Source organism: Crotalus tigris, unplaced genomic scaffold (genome assembly GCF_016545835.1).
Source record: "Crotalus tigris isolate CLP2741 ecotype Arizona unplaced genomic scaffold, ASM1654583v1 scf7180000017969.2108049, whole genome shotgun sequence".
Taxonomy (NCBI): Eukaryota; Metazoa; Chordata; class Lepidosauria; order Squamata; family Viperidae; genus Crotalus; species Crotalus tigris.
The window spans coordinates 71,863-95,664 of NW_024096751.1; the positions used below are offsets into that span (position 1 = coordinate 71,863).

Here is a 23,802-nt window from a genome sequence, read left to right on the forward strand (position 1 = left end):
GGAAGAGCTGAAGGACCCGGGTAGGGACAGATATCACGGAGAATATCTGTGTGATTGCTAAGAGTCAACAAGAACTTCATGACACATAATCATAAATCATCCTCAATAAGAAATATATTCAAACACAAAAGTCAGATTGTATAAAGATGGCTTGATTTTTTAAAAATGGTAAGTCTATATAGTGGCAAGCTGATTTAATTTATCTAGCTATGGTGCTAACAAGGAAAAACTAATGATATATTGACAGCACTTACCATTTCACATGCAAAAGAAAAGAAGATGGAAGAATTTATTCAATAATTGTCTTTGAACTGGAGAATTGTCTTGCTTTTGCAGAACCGAAGTTGACACTACTGAGGGGGAGATTCGATCTCCCTAAAAATAACATGTGAAAGAGTTCATGCTGGAAGAATATTTTCTGTACTAGAACTTCAAGCATTTTTTACTTTTAATGAGGCAGAAGCTTCATTTTGTCTTCCTGTCTCTGCAGATACTCAGCCAATACATACAGAAATTTCTTTCTTTTCTACCCTCCTCTCCTCTGACTCTACCTCTATTTTTTATTTCCCTGATTTATCTTTGTTTTTCCTTCTTTCTGTTTCTTTTGAAAGGAGGAAAAAAGTAAATATGTGAGGATGAGAGTGATAAAAACAGGCCTATATGTGTACATATGTACAGTGCATTATCCACACATTTCTTAGGAAAAACAAAGTAACTAGGATTGGTTTCAGCTGGAACTGGTCACTTTAGTATGACAGAGAAGCTGGATTTCTTTTTCTTTCTGTAAATGCAATAATAACGAAATAAAGCTTGCCTTAAAGTTATCCCCCCTGACCTAGCATTCAGAGTTATTTGAATTCCTAGAGGTAGATGTCAGTTGTGGTAAAGTTTATGAAGGAAAATTATGTTGTGCTGGTATTTAGTTACTGCCTCTATGTTTCAGAAGATAGCACTGCCAAATGAAAGCAGATCTGTGTCTTAGAGAACAAATACTACCTTAAATTTCATCCTAGCAAACATTAATCCAAAATGGAGTTGGGCATGCATGTCAAACCTCACTTCTAGCCTTGGGAAGGCTACTATATACACTTTCCTAAAGGCAAAAGGCATTGAATTTATTACGTTATATTGCTGAAGATAGAGTTATAATTGTACTGTAAAGAAACTTATCCGCTAAGAAACTTTTGCTATTCCTAAGAGAAAAACTAACATTTGTTTTGCTAACTTGAAAGTAGGAAGTTTCAAGAGGAATAGCCCAAACAAAATCAGTCCCCAAGAGAAGAAACATGCTTCTAGAGCAGTGTTTCTCAACCTTGACAATTTTAAGGCATGTGGACTTCAACTCCCAGAATTCCACAGCCAGCTTTGCTGGCTGTGGAATTCTGGGAGTTGAAGTCCACATGCCTTAAAATTGTCAAGGTTGAAAAACACTGTTCTAGAGTTCCCTACCTCTGAAAGCACTTTTTACAAAATATCTAAGTGTGTTCTTTATATACCTTAGTCTGTATCATTACCTGATTTCTTGCTACTCTGTAATAGCTTTTGGGAAAACTGGAATTATTTACACACACTGGATTAAGTCACCATGGAGGCAAGAGGTAAGATTGGACCCTCCTTATTGGCATCACCAATATTTAAGATTCAGTCCAAAGAAATCTGGAACAACTGAAATCCCCATTAGGACAAAAAAGCCATAAATGCTTAAGACTGTGATTAAGTTCCAGCTCATCCTGTTTCTTTGGATTTCATCCAATAGACACAAATAGGATGAAATATGTTGCATTGTGAAAGCTCATGTTCTTGGTAGAACTGCCAAATTCTAAATTACATTACTACCCAATCCACAATTAGAGCATTTGAATGTTAGCTAAGTGTGTTTTCAGAGAAATAGGAATTGTTCTAAAATGCAAATGTAAAACTACACTAATCAGAATATGTATTAGATTAAAATGGTTGTCTACCTGGAATTTATATCTGACAGAAACCATGCAAGTGAAACTCAAATTATAAAGAGAAACAAATCTTAAAATACTGAAATTATAACCGAATGGCTTAATACAAAAATCAGCTACTAGCAATTCCTGGGCTGGTGGTTCTCAGAGCATTTTTTAAAATTCCCTGGCTTCCAAATCAGCCTGCTTTGTTTGTTTGTGGCTCATTGGATTTGAGGAATCATACTCTATAATGTATGTGGTTTTCTTATGCGAGGAGAAATGCTTGATTATTTCTTTACTTAGTCTATATACAATGTTCCTTTATTAAAGGACTTGGAATCTCATTTTTTGAAACTTTAAACTCATGTTTTATTATGAATATAGTAATTGTCTAAATATTAAACCCCAGAATTCTTTCAAGTTAATAGGCATATGTACTAGTCAATCATAGGTTTCCAACCATTTTTAACTAATTACACTAGACTGAGCGCTGGAGGAAGTAAAGTGCCACATTTTTACTCATGCAGTGTTCTCGTTGTTATTTTATCATTTATTTTTGTGCTGTATGCTGACCGGAGTCACATGTTGGAGTTGGGCAACCTTATAAACTTAGTTAATAAATTAAACACATATAATAAAATCAAATTCTAGCACTCACAGAAGTCCTTCGTCTCTGTACCATGCTCCTCCACCTCTTACGAAACAATAAAAATTGCTAGGCACAGTTACAACTGTATTTTTCTCAATACTTTAAAAACACTTTTTAAAAAATGTTCCAGAATCACTGCCATTCAGAACAGAGGTGAAAGATCACCAGAACCAAGGGACTACATGGTAAGCCCAGAAATATGCACTAATCTTTAAGATGGCATCTTACCTAGGTCATCTCAATTTAGTACCATGGATCTTTTGATCCACCTTCTTCAAGATAAAACAGCCTGAGCCAGTTAGCAAGACAATCCCTAACTTGGATTCTTGAGTATCAGCTTAGGAACTATATTGAAGAAGGTTTAATGTATCTTCATTGCACAGGGACATTTTCCAGACATAAACTGCTTTTTTAAACTTTAACCTTGTTCTAGAACTTCGTCCATTTCTATTCCATCTATAACTTTCCATATTCTACCTTTCTCCCCACACCCATCTCCATTACACCAATGCTACTGCATCACGAAAGCAAGGTCATCCTGAATAAGCACAGGAGCATCCAGGATCCATGAAGTAGAACAAGAATTGCTTTCACAAAAAGGGGGTAATCTTTTTTATTATTATTATTATTATTCTTAGCAGTATTCACCTTGAAGGAATATGAGGGATGCATACATTTTTTACAGACAATATATAAACATGTTGTACATAATTAACAATAACTTAGTTCACTAATCCAAAAATTAAGCCAATTTTTTTTAAAAAAAACCAGAAAATACTGCCAAATCTTTATGCTGATAAAACTACAAAATAATTTAAATCCTGACTGTGGTTCTTTTATGCTGCAGTGACTGACAATCTATTGCACTTTGTCAACCTTGGACTTGGTCCAGCAAGCATTTGTGATGTGCAGCCTCAGTCTTCCTAAAAGGAGGGCCTGAGTAGGCCTCGCCTTTGACAGGGCAGCAGTGGTACTGGGTGGATTTGTCTCCTAGCATTATCTTCTCCCTCATTCTCTCACCCAGACACTCCCACCCACTTCTGACCCTCACAGAATCTGAACCGGTTACTACAAAAAATGGATAACTGTACCATATACGTTAAAAATTCCCTTTCCTCACATACACACACACACACATGCACCCAAATCAAGGAAAAGGGGTAAATAATTTGCATCTTGGCTAACAGAAATTAATATTTATCCCAGGTGGGATTTCTTTAAGGTTTTGGTTTAGGGGTTTCTTGTGGGGCTTTTTTTCTGGTGGGGGGGGCATTCTGTCATTTCTATTTCTTCACAAAGTGCAACTACATTATGCCTACAGAAACCAAAATAGTGAGAAAAGGCATTTGCTTGGAATGCTTGGTCCTTTGTACCAAAAACTGAGTTACAGACTTAGGAGGAAGCAGAAACAATGTACACTTGGATTTTTGTTTTAAGCAGACTTTTGCAGTTAAAGATACAAGTTGGGCTTGACTTGAAAAAAAAAAAATGAAAAAAATACAATTAAAAACTTGCCACAGAATTAGCTTTATGCGATTTACATTATCAATCCCCTTAGTTAATTGGGGTCATTTTTTTCATCAGAAATATAGCTACATATGTACATCATATGTTATATTGGACCTTGTGATCATGAAAGTCATCAGATCATAACAATCAATAGAATACATTTCACACTGGCAAGAGCTTTATTTTCAGCTGTTTACGTACAGTATGGTTTCAGAATGGGAGACAACTTTGTTTCTGAACACTTGTGATTTTCTTTAAAAACAAATCTATCTATCTACCTATATATATATATATGCTATAGGAAACCATATACCCCATTTTCCCCATGAGCAGATCACTTTCCCTTGATGTTGCTACATCTGATCTGTCAGAAGAGTTGAAAATATCATTGTTTCCCCCTGTCTTGCAGATCTTCATTTACTTGTTTTTCACCTCAAGTCAAGCAGATCATTTGTCACAACATCTGTGCCTACAGGTGGCCAATTCCATCTTTGCTTGGCCAAAATGTTAATAAGATAGTATGAGATGAACTATATGTTTATGTCTCTTGGAGAAATTTCTTTGGAAAACAGATTAAACTGAACCACCATGAGCATTCCTTTTAAGCTGTTTGTCTTAAAGGGTTTTCCTTCTGCCATGAAATGAAATTATGTGTTTAATCTAACCATATAGTCCTCTAGAGCAGTGTTTCTCAACCTTGGCACTTTAAGATATATGGTCTTCGATTCCTAGAATTTCCCAGCCAGCCAGTTGACTGGGGAATTCTGGGAGTTGGTCTACAAACCAAGTTTTGGGAGCTGGTCTACAAATGTAAAAGTTCTGTTTAAAGATTAAGAACCATTGTCCTAAAGAAAGGGTGACCGTTACCTAGTAGCATAGGTGTTTTGTATGTCAAAGGTGTCATAGATTCAATACTTGGCACCTCCCATTAAACAATCTTACAGACGGAAAAAGGAAAAGCTGCACAAGACAACTGCTATAGAATATAGCTGCTGCAATGGCCACCACTGAGTTGGTTGGTCTGTGTATGGCAGTTCATTAACTTGTTCATCTGTCTGTGCATAATACGGGTAATAAACCTAATGGGAGAAATGCCTTGGAAGAGAAGTTGGGAGTTCTAATGCAAGATGTTAACCCAGATTTTCAACACAACAGACTGAGCCATGGAAGGAGCTGAAGAGTTGGGAGCCCCACATTATTGTTAAGGTCCACCTATTGATTCATTTAGTTCCTCTGCATTCAATAGAGAGATGTCTTGGGATGTCCCTGCTATCCAACAGAATGGTCATAAGTCATATTGGTTGAGGACATAGTAACTATAGCCTAACTGGGGAGAGGACAACAAGCTGCAGATACTAGGCTAAGACAGTGAAATAAGTTATGAGAAGCTACTTGGTGGTCTATGCTGACTTGCAATCAAAAGAGCAAAGAAGAAGCCCTTGAGACAGGCTAAATGGTTTGAGGTGGGAATGCCCTGTATCAACCCACTAGCTGTCCACACACATTCTTAAAAGAAGTATGATGAGAAAGACATCCAGATTCCCTTTATTTTATTCTTCAGCCACAGCAAGATTGTTCCCTATGGAAAACCTTTTAGCCATTTGTCCAGTGTATCTGCTCTCTTGTAGAATGCCGCACTTTTACATCAAGATATTCACACTGAGAAAGAGACTGCAGAAATTATGTCTGAATAATCCATGCCTGAGACCATTGTAACCAATGTTAAAGCCAAGCGCTTCCCTCTCTCACACACATCCCCTTCCTAGTAGATTTCTTTAAAAAAAAAAAAAAATCTAACAGCAATGAAGAAAAACAAAAATGTGGTGGTTAAGCAATAAAAATAATAATTAGAAAAACTGTTTTCTACTAGGTTGCATGTTTCTTTAAACAAAATAAAAATAAAATAAAAGATCCATAAATTCATGCAAGAGTTTTGAAGCTCTTTCTGGACCACAAGAGCAAAATAAATACTTATTTTTGTGTGTGTGTGTGTGACTGGTTTCTTAAAAAGTAGATTTTTTTTTTTAATAAAGTTGTCCATTTTTCCTCCCCACAAAACACAATCCATGGTAGAAATCCAGCAAGGGGTGGCTACTACTGTACTTCCTCTGCTTCAGGAGATGGCTAATCTCTTTACAATATTCACAGTAATGAACAAAGAGAAAGGAAAGTTGGCTCTAGTTTCTTTCAGCACTTTGGCCACCCCTTCCTTTCCACTGGGGCAAGCAGGTATCGTATCAAACAGATGAGTTCCTCTTTCTCCTTTTTTACCTGAGGGAGCAAAGTGCATAACAGGCACCATTAAGCATTTCTGCAGAAGACCCATCATTGCAAAGTTTCCATTTAGCACTAGGCGTTGAATTCTACTGGAACAAGATCCCCTTTTACTTTTCTTTTCTTTCTTCCTTATATTCTCTTTCCCCGGGCAAAGTCTTTCCTTCCTGTCATCTTAGGCAATGCTGGAAGTCTGTGAGAGTCATTAAACTCTATCCCATAGCTGTGACCATACTGGATGGATGTGGATGCCCAAATGAGATGCTGGAAGAGGGATGAATGGGGGTGGGAGTTGGGAGCATATGTCCAGAGTGGCTGAAGGGTGGCAAGTGGCCCATTGGTGTCATGTGACTAGCCAGGGCAGCAGCACTGAAAGGTGAGGACTTCTCCTGCATGCATTTAGACAGTTCCTCAAAACATTCAGAGCCTTTCTTGCTCTTCTTGGATTTGTTGGACATTTTCCTATTTCTGGTCTGAATCCCTTCCTTCTTCATGGTCAGGGGCCTGTTCACCTGAAAGAAATGAGAAAATCAGGCTCCTGCAAGCAAAGTGATCTTTTTTTGTGCACAAAGAAAAATATTTGAACAGCCCCCCTAAACCTTCCCTGAGAAACAGTCCTTTCGTGCCCTCCTCCCCCTGATCCAGCATTATATATTTTTCACTTTTGTTCTCCCAGCAACTTGTGTTTTATAAATTATAAATTTATTGGATGAAACCACCCCAATCTCAATATAATCTGGTTGCTTTCACTCTTCCTTTCCTTAACCTGGCTCTTTTAACAATCAATTGACTCTGGATCCTAAAATATTGTGCGTGTATGGGGTGTACATACACTTTCAAGTCAATCTTGACTCCTGGCAACTATATGGACAGGTTTATGCAGGGGTTTTTGGCAATATTTTTGGAAGTGATTTGCCATTGCTGCCTTCATAGGGCTGAGCATGTGACTGACTCCAAAACCACCACGTGGCTTCAATACCTAAAGCTAGATTACAATTTATAATCTATCAATTTTTAATCCAGTGTCTGTGACTACTACACCAAATTGGCTTTCATATCTGCATATGAATCTCTACCTCTGTCTGTATACACACAGAATATTCTGCACACATTTCTACATTGACTTCATACCTGGAGTTTTAAAACTCCTTCACCTTGTCCTATATATATGCTCATGTAGATTCAATATTTTCTCCTTGAACCTAGCCTGGATTTTTAAGATTAATTTTAATTGTTGTTTTGTTTTGAAGCACCAGCTTACATAAAAACCATTCATTATATAAATGTGTGTTAAATATCCTTTTCATTTCTTGGGTATAGTAGAACAGAAATGAATATGCTTTAGCAATAACTGTGAGTTATAACTCCCTTTGCCTAGATTATCTGGGCTTTAGAAGCCAAGCTAACACATTATAATGTTATTGAACCCAGCATCACTATGCCAACAAAGAATGATTATGACTTCCCCAGGGAACATTAAAGAAGGGTGTTTTTTTTTTTTCAAAATGTTCCTTTGCAATGAATGCAAAGGCTAGTGGACAGCAGGCAGTTAAGGCATCAATCTCAGCTAAGCAAGCAACAGAAGACACAAGGCAAGAAAATACTCACATTGTGCAATTTGTAATACAGTCCACAGGCATTACAAACTGGATCCCCATTGGCATTACGTCGCCATAAAGTGGTGGTGGTGGTTTGGCAGTTAGCGCAGCAGGTTCCTGCTCTCCTAGCTGCTGACTAATTAAAGATGAAAATATATATATATATATATATTGGAGAAGATGTTCTTTCAGTTTTAACTGATGCATTAGTTTTAAATTAGATATGAAATATTCAATCGTCCTCTCTTAAAGTTCTGTCTTTTTTATCTTGCTTTGTGGCTTTGTCATTCAAACATACATGGAAACTCAATGTGTGGATAATTTGAATTCCACTCCCAACTCAAAATCAGAGGGGATGAGTGCTTATTATTGCCCCCATTTCTTTGCCAGTGTTGGATAGCTTTAGGCATTTAGGAAACCCTGTCTCCCCACTCCCCTTCCAAGCAGTTGTCCTCTCATCCTTTGCACATGGGCAGGGGAAGTCAACTAGCCAATGAATAGTAAATTATAGCTATGCATGAAGAACCCCAAGGTTATGTCAGAAATCAGAGAAAGTTAAGGTTCTCTAAGTGAGAACACATCTAAAAATCAGGAGACAGAGCCTGTCAGCCACCTTCATACTAGTTATGTGTCAGGCTTGTAGAGGGTTATTCTTTTCATTGGCTTTCTCCACCTCTGATATCCTTCAGGTATATTGGGTCTACAATTCCCAGAATTCTAATTCAACTTCTTAAAACTATTATATCACACATGAAGAGGGCAAGTTGGAAAAGAATGAACATGTAGGCCAATTAGCTAAACAATATACAGATAACTACTCACACACTACTCTTCCCTTTTCTTATTCCACTTCATCATTTTAACTCATTTTCTCCCAGCCGGCCTCACTTCCAGTCTCAGAACTGGAGTAGGCGAAAATTGCTTAAAGGACCAGAACACAAAGCTAAGCATGGGTGAATATACTGTAATTCCCTTAACTAAGAAACTTTGGGCATAAAAATGTCAATCTTGCTTTATATGAGGGAGAGCCTCAAGAAAACCTACAGGGTCACTGTGAAGAAAATTCAAACCATCCAGAAGATAAAGTCTCAGACACACTCAGAGTTGGACTGAGAAGCCTAGGGCACGGTCTTTATCCAGCATAAATTTGAATCTCTGCCTCCTGAAGTAATGGGCAATTCCTCAGAACTGGAAGCAAAGCCACTTGGGTTTGAGATCCAGGTCCTCTGAGCTTTCTGCCCAGGAGGTGACCTGCAGTTGGCTTCATGAGATGGTGACAGAGGGTATTGTTCTTTTGGCTTTGAAGGAGGTGGTAATATATTCCCATAAGAGGCTGTCACTGGACCTAACAATCCCAACCCTGGGGTTTGGGAGTGGGGGCACAGCATTATAGTGGTTTTCCTCTTTTTCTGTAGTCAACATTGATGGGGAGAGGTCAAGCCTATAGTTCCTCATTTGTGCAGTGCCTCAGGGCTTGGTATTCTTGCCCCATCTGTTGAACATCTACATGACTGCTGGGTGTGATCATGAGGTTCCTCTATCCAGTCAGGAATCCTTAAATTAATTACTGGATACAAAACCTTAATTACATTAATATGTTGCACTGTCTTATTGCCTCTAACTCCCCTCTGCATTTATTTGTTTGCTATTCTTATGGCATATTCAAATGCCAAGACATTACAAATATCAGACTTTTAATTAGCGAGTGTATTTTCACCATCACTCATAAAAACAAGGTAAATTAAACTCTATGTAAATGCCCCATTTCTGATTAATAAGGACCAAAGTGCTTTAATACCTTCAAAGACAAATTTAATTATTTAATTTTAATAACTTGCAATTTAAGGATTTGGAATATTTAGGCTACTTGTTCCGGTACATAACACTCTGCCTCAGCAACTCGATTGCAATAATAGGGATCTATAATGCTGCACTGAAAAAGCGTTCAGTATATTTTCTTCCACATAACTACCATATTTGTAAAGATGATGCTGGTACCGCTGTACTACAGCATTCACTTTAATATATAACAGATAACTGTCTCTTCGTACGTTAAAAGAAGTAAATGAAACTGGCCCTCATGAATTTACTACACTTCAGCAAACAAATACCAGCCTAACAGTAGCATCTATTGATTAGCTCATTTGTTCTATAAATCTTTGTATTCAGGCTGAAGTTTTGAGCAGCTTAAATAATAATACTAATAATACTACTGTACTAATAATACATTGCTGTACTAATATATGGCAAGATGAATTCCAATAGGAATTGCATTCATTTTTGCTTGGGGGGGGGCTGATTTTGTACATGAAAGTAAGGTTTACATTCAGACAAAATACCTTTCCCTCCTTAAATTGGTACTTGGCAGAGTGACCCATAACCCTGAAAACAATAGTGTCATTTCAGAAGTTTTTAAGAGTAGAAGAAAATTCTTTTGCAAACGAATCTTTGGTAAGAAAGGGTTTCTGTTTCAGGAAATATTTTTGTCCCCTCTTTGAGGCCGTATGTGGAAATATAGATGTTTTTTCTCCACATAAAATATTTAGTCTGTGAGAGAGGCCTTTTAAAATCAAATTAATTTCTGTGTTGATTTTGGAAGCAGCCACACAATAATACCACAGCGGCTATATAACCCTGATTTATTGAAAATGTAAATCAGACCAAATTTCTCATCGTTTAGTTTAGACTGTCAAGTTTAGAGGTTGGTGGGTTCCTTCTAGCCTTGAGAAAATGGTGAGGGCATTATCATAAGAGGTGAGAATTTTGGTGATTTGGTTCAGAAAACTTCACTGATTCACTTCAAAGGGGAAAACATCAAATATAAGGCACCAAATCACCAGAATACAACTAATCCTATCTGCAAGTTCCATTTCTCAAAATTCCTCTTCTGTTTATTATCTCCTTTTCCCGAGCAGCTAGGATTACTCCCAAACAGACCATCAATGATGCAACAAGCCATCTTTTTTATCTGAGACTTAGACGCATTCTTGAAAATAAAGATGGCGTTAAAGCATGAGAATTGTGCATTTTAAAATATTAATATTTTTCAAAAATCTCAGAATGAAGAACAGGGAAGAGAGCCTGGGGGGTAGCAAAGTGAAGCATCCACAGATAAATGTGGATCTAAATTTGGAGTCGCATAAAACAGGCGTTGTTAATACATTATACTAATATTCTGTCCAACCTCCACTACAAGACAATTAAGACTAGTCTAAAAATGGTGATCATGTTGGAGAATAATGGAAATTGTAGTTTAAAAAATCTGGAAGCACAAGGCAGTTAAGAGAGGCTAATTTTACTATGTATACCACATATTAATACTTTCCCTCCCATTATAATATATTATAAAAATTATCTACTTTGCACATTCAATTTTTCATGAATCTTGCACAATTTTCTTTTACAAATTCAAGAATAAGAAGAAATTTATAAAGATATTCCTCTACTTCAATGGATACTATTACTGATATCCCACTGGTTTCAGTGAGACTCACACTAAAGCAGGCTGTGTACAACTTTATATAATAGAATCATACACTTCAATAGTAAGAAAGGAAAATCAACGACTATAACTAGAACACACATTAAAAGGATGTAGAATATAGCTGACCCTTTAAAAATTCAGTATAGCTGAATGTGGCATCTATGTCAAGTAGCAGAATTTAAAATACCTTTAAGGTTGACTGAGAGAATAACAGACAATCCTTCTGACAATTCTCCTACATAAGACTAACTGGAATTAATCGGCATATAAAACAACAACATGGGAGAAGAAAGAATGCTATTTTATTTTTTTTTTAAATGGGACCAGGAATTTACACTGGAGAAGCCACAATTATATTATTTTGCTAAGCATCAGTTTTCTGATGCTGTTTGTAAAAAACTGCCTTAAAACAAATTGCATCTGTTTTATCCATATAGTTTAGTCTACTCTAAATACTAATTTGGCCCTGAGAAAAATTTCTCCTATGCATCTATTTTTTTTTTTAAGTTACCAAGAATTGAACTTCCAACTCTCTGCATGAAAAAAAAATGTGCTGTACCACTGATCTACAGCTAGTGCCAATCTGCAAGATTGTAAACCAGAGAACTCTTACTAAACTGATCCACTGGAAATGCAACAAGGTCTAAGAAAAGGGGATACCTAAACTAGTCAAGAATGCTTCCTTTTTTTGTTGGAACCTCACAAAAGATTACTGCTGCCAGGAACTTCTAAAATTGTGTTTCCCAACCCTGGCCATTTGAAGTTGTATGGACTTCAACATGGCTGGCTAGGGAATTCTGGGAGTTGAAGCCCACACATTTTCAAGTGGCCAAAGTTGGGAACACTGGATTAAGAGATGCCAACCAGTGCATCAATTGATGCAATGAGGCGCTTGCTAGAATAGGCTAATTCTCTTATCAGGCTATAGGCTTAGGACAAGGTATATAAATCGTCCCCTTTCTATTCAGACTTCCAATTTTTTCTTGTTTCAAGATGCAATAAGATAAAATCAGGTTTTAAAATGCATCTTATTTTTCAGTAGACAAGAGAATGATAACTATACTGATTTGTTTTGAATGTTAAATTTGCCTTCTTCCTGATCCAACAATTAACACACGCATACACACCTCTAGCCACTCACCTGCTAAAAAGCCATATTTGTGGAAAAAAGAGAGAGCTATGTTTGCATACTTGGGATTGCTTATTCCTTATTCCAGTGTCCTACTAGACACTGGCCCTTAACTCTACACCCTGTCTCATTTAGTCTAGCATGGAGTTTGCCCTGTCAGAGACAATAACATTTCCCTGTTGTCTCAACATTTTTCTAGTTCTGTCAATCACTTCAGAAGAAAAGTAAGTCATTAAGACAATCACCCGCTTGAAGTTCTAACCCTCAAAAATCCTCTGCATCCTGTCCCAGCATTAGATCATTAGAACTGTTCCTTCAGCCTTATAATCATTCTGGAAAAATGCCTCCTGACAAAGAGCAAGGGCATTTTTGGTCCCCCCAAATCACATTGTTCCGTGTGTGTGTGTGTGTGTGTGTGTGTGTGTGTGTGTGTGTGTTTTCTCCTTTTTTAAACAAATATTTGTACAGCAGAGCATATTTGCAATTTCAAAACAGACTGCCTGAATAGCATAGCCTGCCTATAGAAACTCTTTAAAGCTTTTAGAGCCAGGAAACAGATACACAAAGTTTCCTTATCTTCACAATACAGATATCCGGATAGGAAACTACTACCAGGAGCTCAGAATTTTTTTCAAAAATTAAAAAATCAACAACCCCGAAATGAAAATACAAAGTATAGGTGACTCCATGGAAAAATAATCAGCCTTTGAAAAGGGCAATCAGAGGATCGCTTCTAAAGAAGGCTAATGTTAGTTTTACCATGGAATCTCTGACTACAAAATTATCCAAATAATGACTGAACAGACAGAAACAGCTTTGACTCATCTATTATTTTTATATATTTTTTAAATACTTTCTGCTTCGGGTCACTTTTTGTACTTTTCAGCTGGGAGGGCAGGCAAGAGTGATTCTTTCAGTTTGAGCATACATCTGACCTGTCCAAGAGGTCAAATGAATTGAAGCTGTCTTTTCTGGATAAAAGAGGCAGAATAATGCACAGGAAGAAGTAGGCCGATTTAATTGGGCACATACTCTCAAACAGACAGGAATGTGCTGCAAAGATACAGACAGACAGAATATACACATGGGAGGCAATGTAAGTCTGTACCAGCAGCCTACTTGACAAGATCCATTGTATGGGCAACAAATCACAGGACTTCTAAAGCTGTAGTCAAGAGCACACTAAGGGTATACAAATACATACACATATCCCCATATGAAATAGCCACTGTTTTATATCCTGGCATGTAAATGACTAGTCATTTGTTCCTAGGCTATTCTGTGACCTCTCCGTCACACAGCCTTCATGTGCAGACCGTATCTGGCTTCCATGCCAGCACCGAACCCCACAGATGGGTTAGATTGTACCCTCTTCCTTCATAGGCATTGTGTGGTCCCATGAAACCATTTTGCCCCGAACCTGATAGAGAAACAGGCACCTACCAGTCTCCGCTTAGGTTTAATGAGAGGTCGGTTTTGACCGTTCATTTTGTGGTACAGCCCGCAGGCGTTACACAGGTAATGCCCAGTACCGTCTCTTCTCCAGAGAGGGGTGGCAGTAGCTCCACAGTTGACACACTCTCTGCCTTCTAAATGGAAACACGAAGAAACCGGATTTCTTTCTTTAAAAACAAATTCACAAAAGCTTTTTGCATTGTCCATTTAGGTAGATTCCAGATATCAAAACAGCACATTATTCAATTTATTTAAAAGGGAAGGAAAAAGACAGGTCAGTGACACAACATTTACAGTACGTACAATAACGGTAGGGACATGTAGTTTTTCAAGCATTTATTTTCAAGCAATAATGCTGTCTAACCTAGGCAGGGGTATTTTTATTACAGCTGCCACATGAGAAAACAGACTCTGTTCCAAAATGTAGAGTCATAAGCTGTTCTTTCCTCCCTCTTCTCTCCAACATCTGAGAAGTAATATTGGAACTGAAACAAGAATACAGAATCTTTGTTCATTAATGTTTTGGAGTTAGAGAAAAATTCTCTTTCTCTGGCTTGCCCGATTCTTTTTTCTTTCCTTTCCTTATAAATGTTGCACCCTTTAGAATGAAGCACAATTAACTTTTTGTTTCTGGGCATTCCATATACCCTCATATCCAAAATCTAATTTATTATGCATTCTCTTTGTTATCGGCTTAAGATTGATCTGGCTCAAAATACTTAAACATGGCTGCTTGTTCTTTTTTAAAAGGAGGAGGGGGTGGGGGCAAGAATATTAACTAAAAGTTCATTTGTTTGAGGGCAAGGAAATTCTTTGAGTAGAGCTTATGCAAATCATACAGTATTTAATGCAGAGGAAATACACTTTGGCAGTAACTTGAGCTGGCCATACTAAGTTCAGCTGTGTCTGTGTCTCCTTTAATCTATGGAGTGGGTGGTTTTTTAAACAGCCCTGGCTTGGAGTGAAAAATGAGGGACCTCTGGGAAGCCAGAAGTTCCTAGCTTTTGTCCCTCCTTAAGCAGGAAGCTGCAGGAGTCGCCTTGTCGTGAGTCTTGCTTTTGCTACAAAAACATTAAATGGTCACGAACTCTCCCCAGTTTCATCTACAAGTCAGGATCGTAGGAAAACTTGCATCTAATAAACAGTTGTAGATGTGGCAAAGGAGGACAGAAGTTGTGGGAGGAAGGTTGAAACCAAATTTCCCAGTGATTCCTATTGCAATGGAGAGCAATTTATAAAAATAGCCAAATTAAAAAAAAAAAAAACTGAAAAAAAACAACACCCAAATATATTTTACTTCTGACACAAAATTCCAGAATTTCTTTAAAGAGGATGATCCGAACAGAGAAGCAACAAAAAGTACTGCACTTTTCTTGCATTGTTCCTAAAAGTAGCCATGTTTCTGAATTGCTAGCCAGGTTGAAAAGAGGGGCAAACATATCTTGTTTTGTTTTTCTTCGATATCACGGTAAATTTCATCTTTACTGATAAAGCCACTACAACAATGTTGCATTAATATAAAAATAGTCTATGCTTGGTTTCATGTGAGTGTTATTTATCACACTGAATGTCTTTCTAAAAAGAAATAAAAGTAATAAGAGCATCTTTGGCTTCAAATCTGTAAAGGTAATGACAGGCTAATAAGTTGCAGGTTTAACAAATAGATGAACTGGAGTTAACTAACACATATTACTGTAGATTCCTCCAGTTTTATTGGATTCATTTAAGTTATCATTTAAAAGGTTCTTTGGAAGCCTGCACTCCTATGTAAACTATATTTGAACTTTGCCTTTCATATGATTTGGAGGAAGCAAAGTTCTGTAGAGGTTTTAAGAAAATGACTTCGTAAATTTCAATTCTTAACAGCTGAGTATTTATGAAGTCCCTTGTTTAATGAAGAGGAACTTTATTGTAAGTTAACAAAAAATTACAATAAAGTTCATCTTTATTAACCAGGTAATAAATTAACTAAAATTTTCAGTAATGGAGATCCCGCTCAAAAGAATATAAGGCATATCAGGGGTTTCCAATGAATTCAACTGCCCCAGACTTTCATGGGGTTGCATTAAGAGGTTTACCAATATAAATTCTTATTTGCATAATTCAGATCTATAGACTTTGCGTATCTTTTTTTTTTTAATGGATTATGGCAGCTTTTGGGCCCAGCAATGAGTGAATTCTATGGAGATCAATGGCTGGAACAAAAAGAGAGACCTGGCTTGCCAACTAATTAACAAAAACTAAAATTATGAAAGATAAACCGGAAATGCCCTTGTGCTCTCAGAAAGACTGCTGATAACTTAATTTTGTTACATGTTCTCACTAAAATGTAGGAATATGGAAATCCATTCAAATCTGATTCAGAAAATTTAAAACTGGCCAGTGACACACAAAAGCCTTTTTAAGCCTTACCCTTTAACATATTTAACTACACCTTGAGTAGAGGTTTTTGGGTTTTTTTTAAGAAATGATCCAACTCCTGAAGCCCAGAGATAGTTGCAATGATGATTGTTATCTTCTTGGATTTTATTACAGTTGCAGGATCAAAGTGGTGATTCGTTTATTTGGAATTATTAAACTAGGGCTGAATAAATAATAGGACTTAAGTATTCATTTAAGTTCTGCTAAGATTGCAGTTAGGGTGTGTTTAAAAAATTAACTACCTCATTAGTCAAATATATTTGGGGAGAGGACTAGTATTTTTAATTTGGGAAGAAACATGATCTATGCTATAATGCCTAAAACATTTAAATCAAAATTGTTGCTCTTCTTAAATACTCGTACAAATTTTTACCCGCTTAAATACTGTATAATTCTTACTTGGTGAATTATCTAAACAGAATAAACCCCCGGAAAGACTCCTGCATTTCACAAGGAAGAACAACTCCTTCTCAGACCCCATCCTTCTATTACTGCAACTATTCTTAACAATATAACGGCTGTTATTTGTAACAGGGGGATTTAATACACTTAACAACATTTATGCCACGCTTATCCAAGAGACGGCAAGACAAGCAGCAAAGGGTTCAAGATGCCCCCCCCCAAAAAAGGTTTCCAACGCTTCTCTGATACGTGGGTTAATTAAATAATTGCCACCGTACAAGAGAGCAGCTCTTACACTCACACACACAAACACACACACACACACACAGAGAGAGAGAGACCCGACCTCTGTGCCCCCACCCCCAACCCAAAGGGCGGACGAGCTTATTCAGGAAAGGGGGGAGGAGAGGGGGCGAGCGGTCTTACCTGAGCAGGACCTGGCTTTGCTCCTCTGCTTTGGGGTGAAGCTCGAGGCGGGGCCCCCGAGGAAGCTGCCCGGGTGGAAGAGGCTGCCGCCGTAGTCGTGGGCGGCGGGCACGTAGGAAGGGTAGGTGGGGATCGGGTGGTGCGTGGAGGGCTGCGCGCCCATGGAAGCGGCCAGGCTGCTGCGCAGCGGGCTGGCGCTCTCCATCTTCATGCCGTCCGCCAGGGCCACCTGGTACTTCAGGGGCTCCTTGTCGTCCTGCCTGCTGCTGCCGGCCGAAGCCGAGGCCGGCGAGGCGGCGCTGCTGCCCGCGTTGGGGTCCGGCGAGACTTCCTTGGGCGGCGTCGGCGGGAAGCCGAAGAGGTGCGAGGCCGAGTGCGAGGCCGGCGTGAGCGAAGAGGCCGAGGCGGCGCTCGAGGCGGAGCTGCCGCCTCCCGGGTAGACCGAGAGGGCGCCGGGCGGCGCGCCGGCCGCCGAAGGGTGCAAGGGCCCCTTGGTGAATGGGTTCACCGTCCAGGGGTTGTGGTGGTGAGCCGCCGAGAGCGCCGCTTTGCCGCTGTCCAGCCAAGGCAGGCCGGGGCTGTGGAGCAAGTGAGGCCGGCACATTTGGCCGCCGGTCAGACGGGCTGGGGAGGAGGAGGAGGAGGAGGAGGAAAAGGCGCCAGTCAGCCAGGCCAGAACGGCCGGGGTTCCAATGCGATCTCCCCGCTCTCGCCCCCTCCCCCCCCCCCCAGATCCCCCTCCTGCTGGGGCAGGGCTTGGTGGACAAGCAGACTCTCCCACCCCTCTGAACCTCTCCTCCGTCCCACACCCGCCAACGTGAAGATCGGTTCCCAAACCACCACCACCACGGGTCCGAATTGGAGGAGGGCAGGGGCTCAGATGCGTTTCTGGAACCCGCGGAGGGGAGCCAGCTGAAACGCGGCCCCCGTTCTTTGCGGTCTCTCAAGCAAAACAGGCAAAAAGGGCTTAAAAAGGCAGCTGGGGCCTCCTCGGGAAATCGGGGGGGGGGGTTAAGGAGAAAAGCAAGCAAATGTGTATACTTGCCCATTGCTTTTTCCTCCCCCTCCCCTCCCAGTCTAGCTGGGACCCCCTACCCTACCCACCAAGCGTAAATGACGGAAAGCAGCGCCGGGCAGGCGTCTTACATCGCCCCCCTGCTCCACGATCGGATGTCAAAATTAGCTGGAACGTGGAGGGAAGTAAAATGTCAACCGGAGTAAGCTGACAAGCGAAGGGCAGGCGTTTTTCCCCGCTTGCTGCTGCTTCCCAGAGAGCTTTACAGGCATATGAATACTCGGGTGCCCGAATTGTTTTCCTATTTTGCAAAAAAAAAAAAAAAAAAAGAAAAAGAAAAACCTAGTCTCCAGCTATTTGCACCCCCAGCGTTCTTATACGGACACTGACAAAGGGTAAACGTTTAAAAGTGTTTCAAATTACGTTAAGTCTTCGTATCCGGAAAACGGGCCTGTCTTGTGGGCTGCGAAATTCATTTAATAACCCTCTCTTCCTCCACGCACAAGGACGTCGCTTCCCTTTTCTAGTCTCACCCACCCCACCCCCGCCATCAATTAAAAACAGCACCCAAACTGGCCAGCTAAGGCTTTTCTAGGATTAAGCCCACCCTGGCTCACCCCTCCCCCCCCCCCCACCCTCCTTCTCTTATTGCTGCTTTGCCAGAAACCTTCCGGCCGCGTCTCCACCGAGATCAGCAGGAGGCCGAGGCAGAAAACGGGAAGCGAGGAAAGGGGGCAACGGGGAGGCAAAATTTACCGTGTGCCTGGCTGTAGGAAACTCTGGCTCTCGCGTGGGCTGAGTTGGCGTAATACGGGTTGCCCTGGGAGTCCAGGTGGTTAAAAAAGACGTCCACTTCGTCCGGAGGTAGGAGCTGCGCCGGTTCCATGTAGTTGTGAGCCAGTCCCGGGTGATGACTCTCCGGGTGCTGCCCATTCAGCACGGCGTGATGGGCCATCCAGCGTGGCTGGTCCGTAGCTACCTCCATGTCGGTGGGTTTCTTCCCACTCCGCCCCTAGCCCCCCGCCTCCCTCCAACCCCCCCAAACCGTTTTGCCTTAGTTTCGTTTGGCTTAAAATCGCAGAGATCTCAGAAGTAGCGAGGTGGCCTTGGAAGGAGGGGGGGGAGGAAGGAAAAAAAAAAAAAAGAAGCAAAGGTGTCTCTCTTTGAAGGCGAGAAGCTGCGGAGAGAGGTTCCGGTCGCCACACACTCGGGATCACCACCTGTAAGAAGGAGGGAACGATGAGTACACGGCGGCCCTTTGGAAGGCGTTACAGTCTGAAGAGACCGCGGCAGAGGCTGCTCTACTCGGGGGAAACGCGGAAGAGGGGGAGGCGGGCACAGAGCCCAGCGAAAACGATCCCGTGGCGTCCACTGCACTCTATCCCCCCTCCCGGCCTTCGCATCCTCATCAGGCTGCCCTCCCCGTTCGTAATACGGCCAGAACGACCTCCTTTAACCACAACAAGGCGAGATAGAAGGCAGGTCTTTTGATCTACATTTGTCTACAATGGGGCTCGGACTGACATTTCCCAAGAGGTCCTAAACTCGTAGAAAGGGGGTGAAGGAAACTGGAAAGCTTTTCTATTTCTGCAAAACAAAACCAGGCGTCGCGCTCTCTCCTCCCCACACCAACCCCGCATTCAGCTCGTCGACATACTTACAAAGGAGATCTTCCAAGCAGACTGAATCGAACTCCAAATGTTGGAAAAGTTTCTTTAGGTTGTAAACCGGGACGGGGGGGAGGAGGAGGAGGAGGAGGAGGAGGGAATGGGGTGACGGATGATTGTTTGGAGGATGGAAATGCAAAAAAAAAAAAAAAAAGCGCGAGAGAGGAGGATTGGATGGAGGCTCTTACTCAGATGGCAAGCTCCACTTATTCTGGCCTTTTTTGTAACATCCCCAAAGCATCCTGTGTCAGCTCTGGCGCCAGCTGGACTCAGTTCAGTAGACATGAACTAGGGGCTACGCACAGGCTAAGAACCTCCGTCCAGCCAATCAGCAGCTCGGCGTCTAGTCTCGCCTTGCGATTGGCCCCGGAAAATCCATTCCCTCGTTTGCTCCAAACAGCTAAAAAGTGCTGAACCCGCCAAAGAGAAAGACGCTCGCCCCCCCTTTTTTCCCCCGCCCCCGCCCCCGCCCGCGCACACACCCTCCATGGTCTTTTCGACTTCACTCCGCGATAACTTTGGAGATAGCCCCACTCCAAGTCTCTCCTCTATCGGAGGAGCTTCTTTAAAAAAAAAAAAACCCGCAAAAAACCTCCAAAACAAAACAAAAACACCAGGATTTCACCAACTCGAGTGCCCGGCCCACATCGAAATTTGAAAGTCCGCAGCGGGCACTAAATAACCCCAAGTGGCTTGAGGTTAAGACTTTGAGCAAAGATATTTCACCAGGTGTTGGGAGGCAGTGCAAAAGGATGGTGAACAGGGGGGCTTACGAAATATCCCCAGGTTTGCAAAAACAGAATATTTGTTAGATACACACACACACACACACACACACACACACGCAAAAAAAAAAATCCTATCGACCCAACATTTTAAAATGCGAATATTTATGTGCTTGATTTAAATCAAACACTTCTGTTGGGTAATTCATGAAAACACACAACTGAAACTTGAAGTCAGTGCTTATGTGTGAATATCTTTAACTTTGGGATCATAATTGTTCATGCCCAGTTTTTTCTCTCTCCTAGTTGTAGTTAGTTCATTGTGTTTGTTGAAGTGTATTTTTCTTCCGAAGCGGTAGGCTAGCATTGATTACAAGAAACGCCTCAACTTATTTGAAACAGCAAATAACTTTATAGTAGAAAACCAAATACAACACAAGTAATTATAGGTATGAATCTTGGGTATAAATAAGTATAATTCTGAATTTTAAAAAAACCTTAATATTTTGATTCAAACAGAAAGAACAGAGTTACTTTGAAAGCACAAACCTTTCAGAAAACAGCCTTTATATAAACAAACACAAAACCAACTGGAATAGCTGGTCTAGAATTCCTTGCATTCAGTAAGGTCAAAGAAATCAGGACATATCCAGGTCCAAAAAAAGAAAAATCACCCCTATATTATTTCATTTTTCTCTTCTTATACTGACGGAAAGCGGTTTAACAGAATGGGCCCTCCTTTTTTTAAATTCTACACGTGCTTTAACTACTTGAAGATACACTCTTAGCGACCTTGTGTTTTAAAACCCTCGAAATCTTCTGTTGGCTTGAAGCTATGGGGACGTTCAGCTTAAATAAACGGCTCCTAACAGCCGCCAGTTGGGTGGCTAGGAAGACCTGGCGGCCGACCTCCGCCGCCTTCGCTCGGCGCCTTCCAAGGGGTAACACAAACCCAGGAAAGGATCGCTTCGAAACACAACCAAACAACCGATTGGCGAAAAACCTGTTTCAAAATAATTTCTCCCTCCCCCCCCCCACACACACCTTCAAATCAATTACCCACTTAAGGACGACGATTATTGGGCGGCATTTTTACATTAAGCCATTTATTATGACTTAAGTCGGGTTTTCTTTAAAAAAAAAAAGCTTGGTACTTAAAAGTCTTTTAAAAAAAACAAAACCACAAGCAATGGAGGCGCCCCCCTCCAGTTTCTCTGGGGAACCTTCTTGAGCTTTCCAACTCTCCGGCCCACCGGCGAAGGGCTTACTAATCCTCGGAGCAGCAGCAGAGCCGCGGTTCTCTCCGAGCCTCCGAGGTTAGGACGCGGGCCCTGGCGCCTCGGCTGCTTCCTGGCTCCGGGATCAGATCCCCAGCCCTGCTTCTACTAAGTCCAGCGCATTGGCGAGCCGAGTCCCTCTCCTTTTGCAGGCCGGCTCCTTCTGCGTGTCCAGGCCGGCAGGAGAGAGGAGGGGGCTCCCTCCGCTTCTCCCGAGCAGCGAAAGGAGCAAAGGGCGCGTGCCAGGATCGCGCCTGGTCGGCCCGGCTCCTGTGCAGTGGAGATCGGATCCCCCTTCGCGCCTTCTCCTAGTGAAGGAAGCACGAATTCTTCCCCCAGCCCTCCGTCCTCCGTGAGAGACCTGCTTGCTAAACCCTTAGTGCCAATGGGCAGCGAGACTGACGGGTGGTCTAGAGGATTTATCTCGCTCTGGGGGGGGGGGGTTGGGGTTTGATCTCTTCCACGCAGAGCCCTGGGGACGCCGGGCAGGTCTTTCTGAGTTGTGCAAAATTTGGAACCTCCAGGAACTCTCACTCTTTACCGGACGGAGGTTATTTTTAATATATCCATTGTTATATTCACGCGATTCCATTTTAATGACAGCCTACTACTTCCGTCTGTTCCCCTTTCAAAAGTTGTGTTTCTGAAGAGGCCGTTCGCGCACGTACGCGGCTGCCACTCAAGCCTGCAACTTGTTGCCAGATTATTGGGGGATCCTCTGGCTTCTCCCGTGCATATTTTAGCGTCGGTTTATCGCCTCAGAGGAGATCGCCAGGTGTTTTGCTACACAAATCCCCCCCCCCCTCTGAGTACATACATACCCAGGAGAAAACCCCATAGCCCATAGCCCACCGTTGCAGATTGTGGGGAGCGAGAACTCCTAATAGGCAGCGAATGTAGCCTGTACGGAGATCTCTCCCACCCGGCAATGTGTGGGTGGGTAGATAATAAAGGGTGTGTGTAGATCACGGAGATTCACGGTAACTAACTTTTTTTCCCTTTTCCCATTAGCTGTACCCCAGGTTTTTCCTTTCACTTTCGCGCAGCCCAATCCTATGTGCTTCTGAGTAAATTCAACAGAGCTTAATCCCTAATCAGGGTGCTTAATGTCCCTTTTTCCTTTCCGTTGTGGTCGTTTGCCTCTGCCTTCCCTTGCGCAATCAGGGCAGGATTTAACCCATTTCAGTTAAGTGCTGGCAGAACTTCTGACAGCAAAATCAACTCTCTTCGTTAGCCCCCTTCTCGCTCCTCGCTAGCCTCTCTCTTTGGATCCCCTCCTTATTCCTAAAGTGAGGCGGGCTTGGTGCTACATCCGAAGCTAAACCGGCGCGAAGGGTGGCCACGAAGGGGGTTGATTTGCAGAGCAAGCGAAGATACTCTTGTGGAAGCCGATCTCAGCTTCTTCTGAACGCAAAACATTCCTAGCTCTCCTCCCCTCCCCCCCCGGCCCCGCGCACTTTTTCTTTAGTTGAGGATTCCTTTCTTTGTATTTGGCCCTTTTGCCCCCTTTCCTGTTCCGGAAAGCACGCAGGCCCTGGGCTAGGCGGAGATTTGAAGAGGCCTTTGTAGGCCTTTCTGACTTCATCTCGCCTCCCGCCCGTCCTTCGGAATCCTAAAGGCGATCCGATCAATCGGAACTCACCCACAGCGGCGACCCAGGTCCTCCCACCTGTAGGGAGAACGACATGGAAAGGCTGAGTGGAAGATCCAGTTGGGAACGGAAGAGTAACTCGGTGTAATACCACCCTATAGAACCAGAGTACTTTCATCTCTGGGGCCTCAGTAGAAGGTACCCAGGCAAGTAACACACGCATAGGAGCAAAGGCACAGGCACACC

The 23,802-nt window shown here is 41.7% G+C and overlaps 1 protein-coding gene across 6 annotated transcripts in view; it reads right to left on the minus strand.

Moving 5' to 3' along the window:
* Nucleotides 1-3,171: 3,171 nt before the first annotated feature.
* Nucleotides 3,172-23,802, minus strand: part of GATA2 (GATA binding protein 2) — a 32,308-nt gene continuing 11,677 nt past the window's right edge. For 3 of the 6 annotated variants that reach the window (XM_039345642.1, XM_039345641.1, XM_039345644.1), the window contains exons 2-6: nt 19,053-19,516; nt 17,282-17,905; nt 14,021-14,199; nt 7,975-8,100; nt 3,172-6,878 (exon numbers count right to left, since the gene is read on the minus strand). In XM_039345642.1, the coding sequence (XP_039201576.1) occupies nt 6,579-6,878; nt 7,975-8,100; nt 14,021-14,199; nt 17,282-17,905; nt 19,053-19,281 (1,458 nt within the window). In that variant the 5' untranslated portion in view covers nt 19,282-19,516 and the 3' untranslated portion in view covers nt 3,172-6,578. Of the gene's footprint in view, nt 6,879-7,974; nt 8,101-14,020; nt 14,200-17,281; nt 17,906-19,052; nt 19,517-19,957; nt 20,108-20,151; nt 20,389-23,802 lie in introns of those variants that run through there. The other 3 variants (XM_039345643.1, XM_039345645.1, XM_039345640.1) reach the window with 3 other exon arrangements.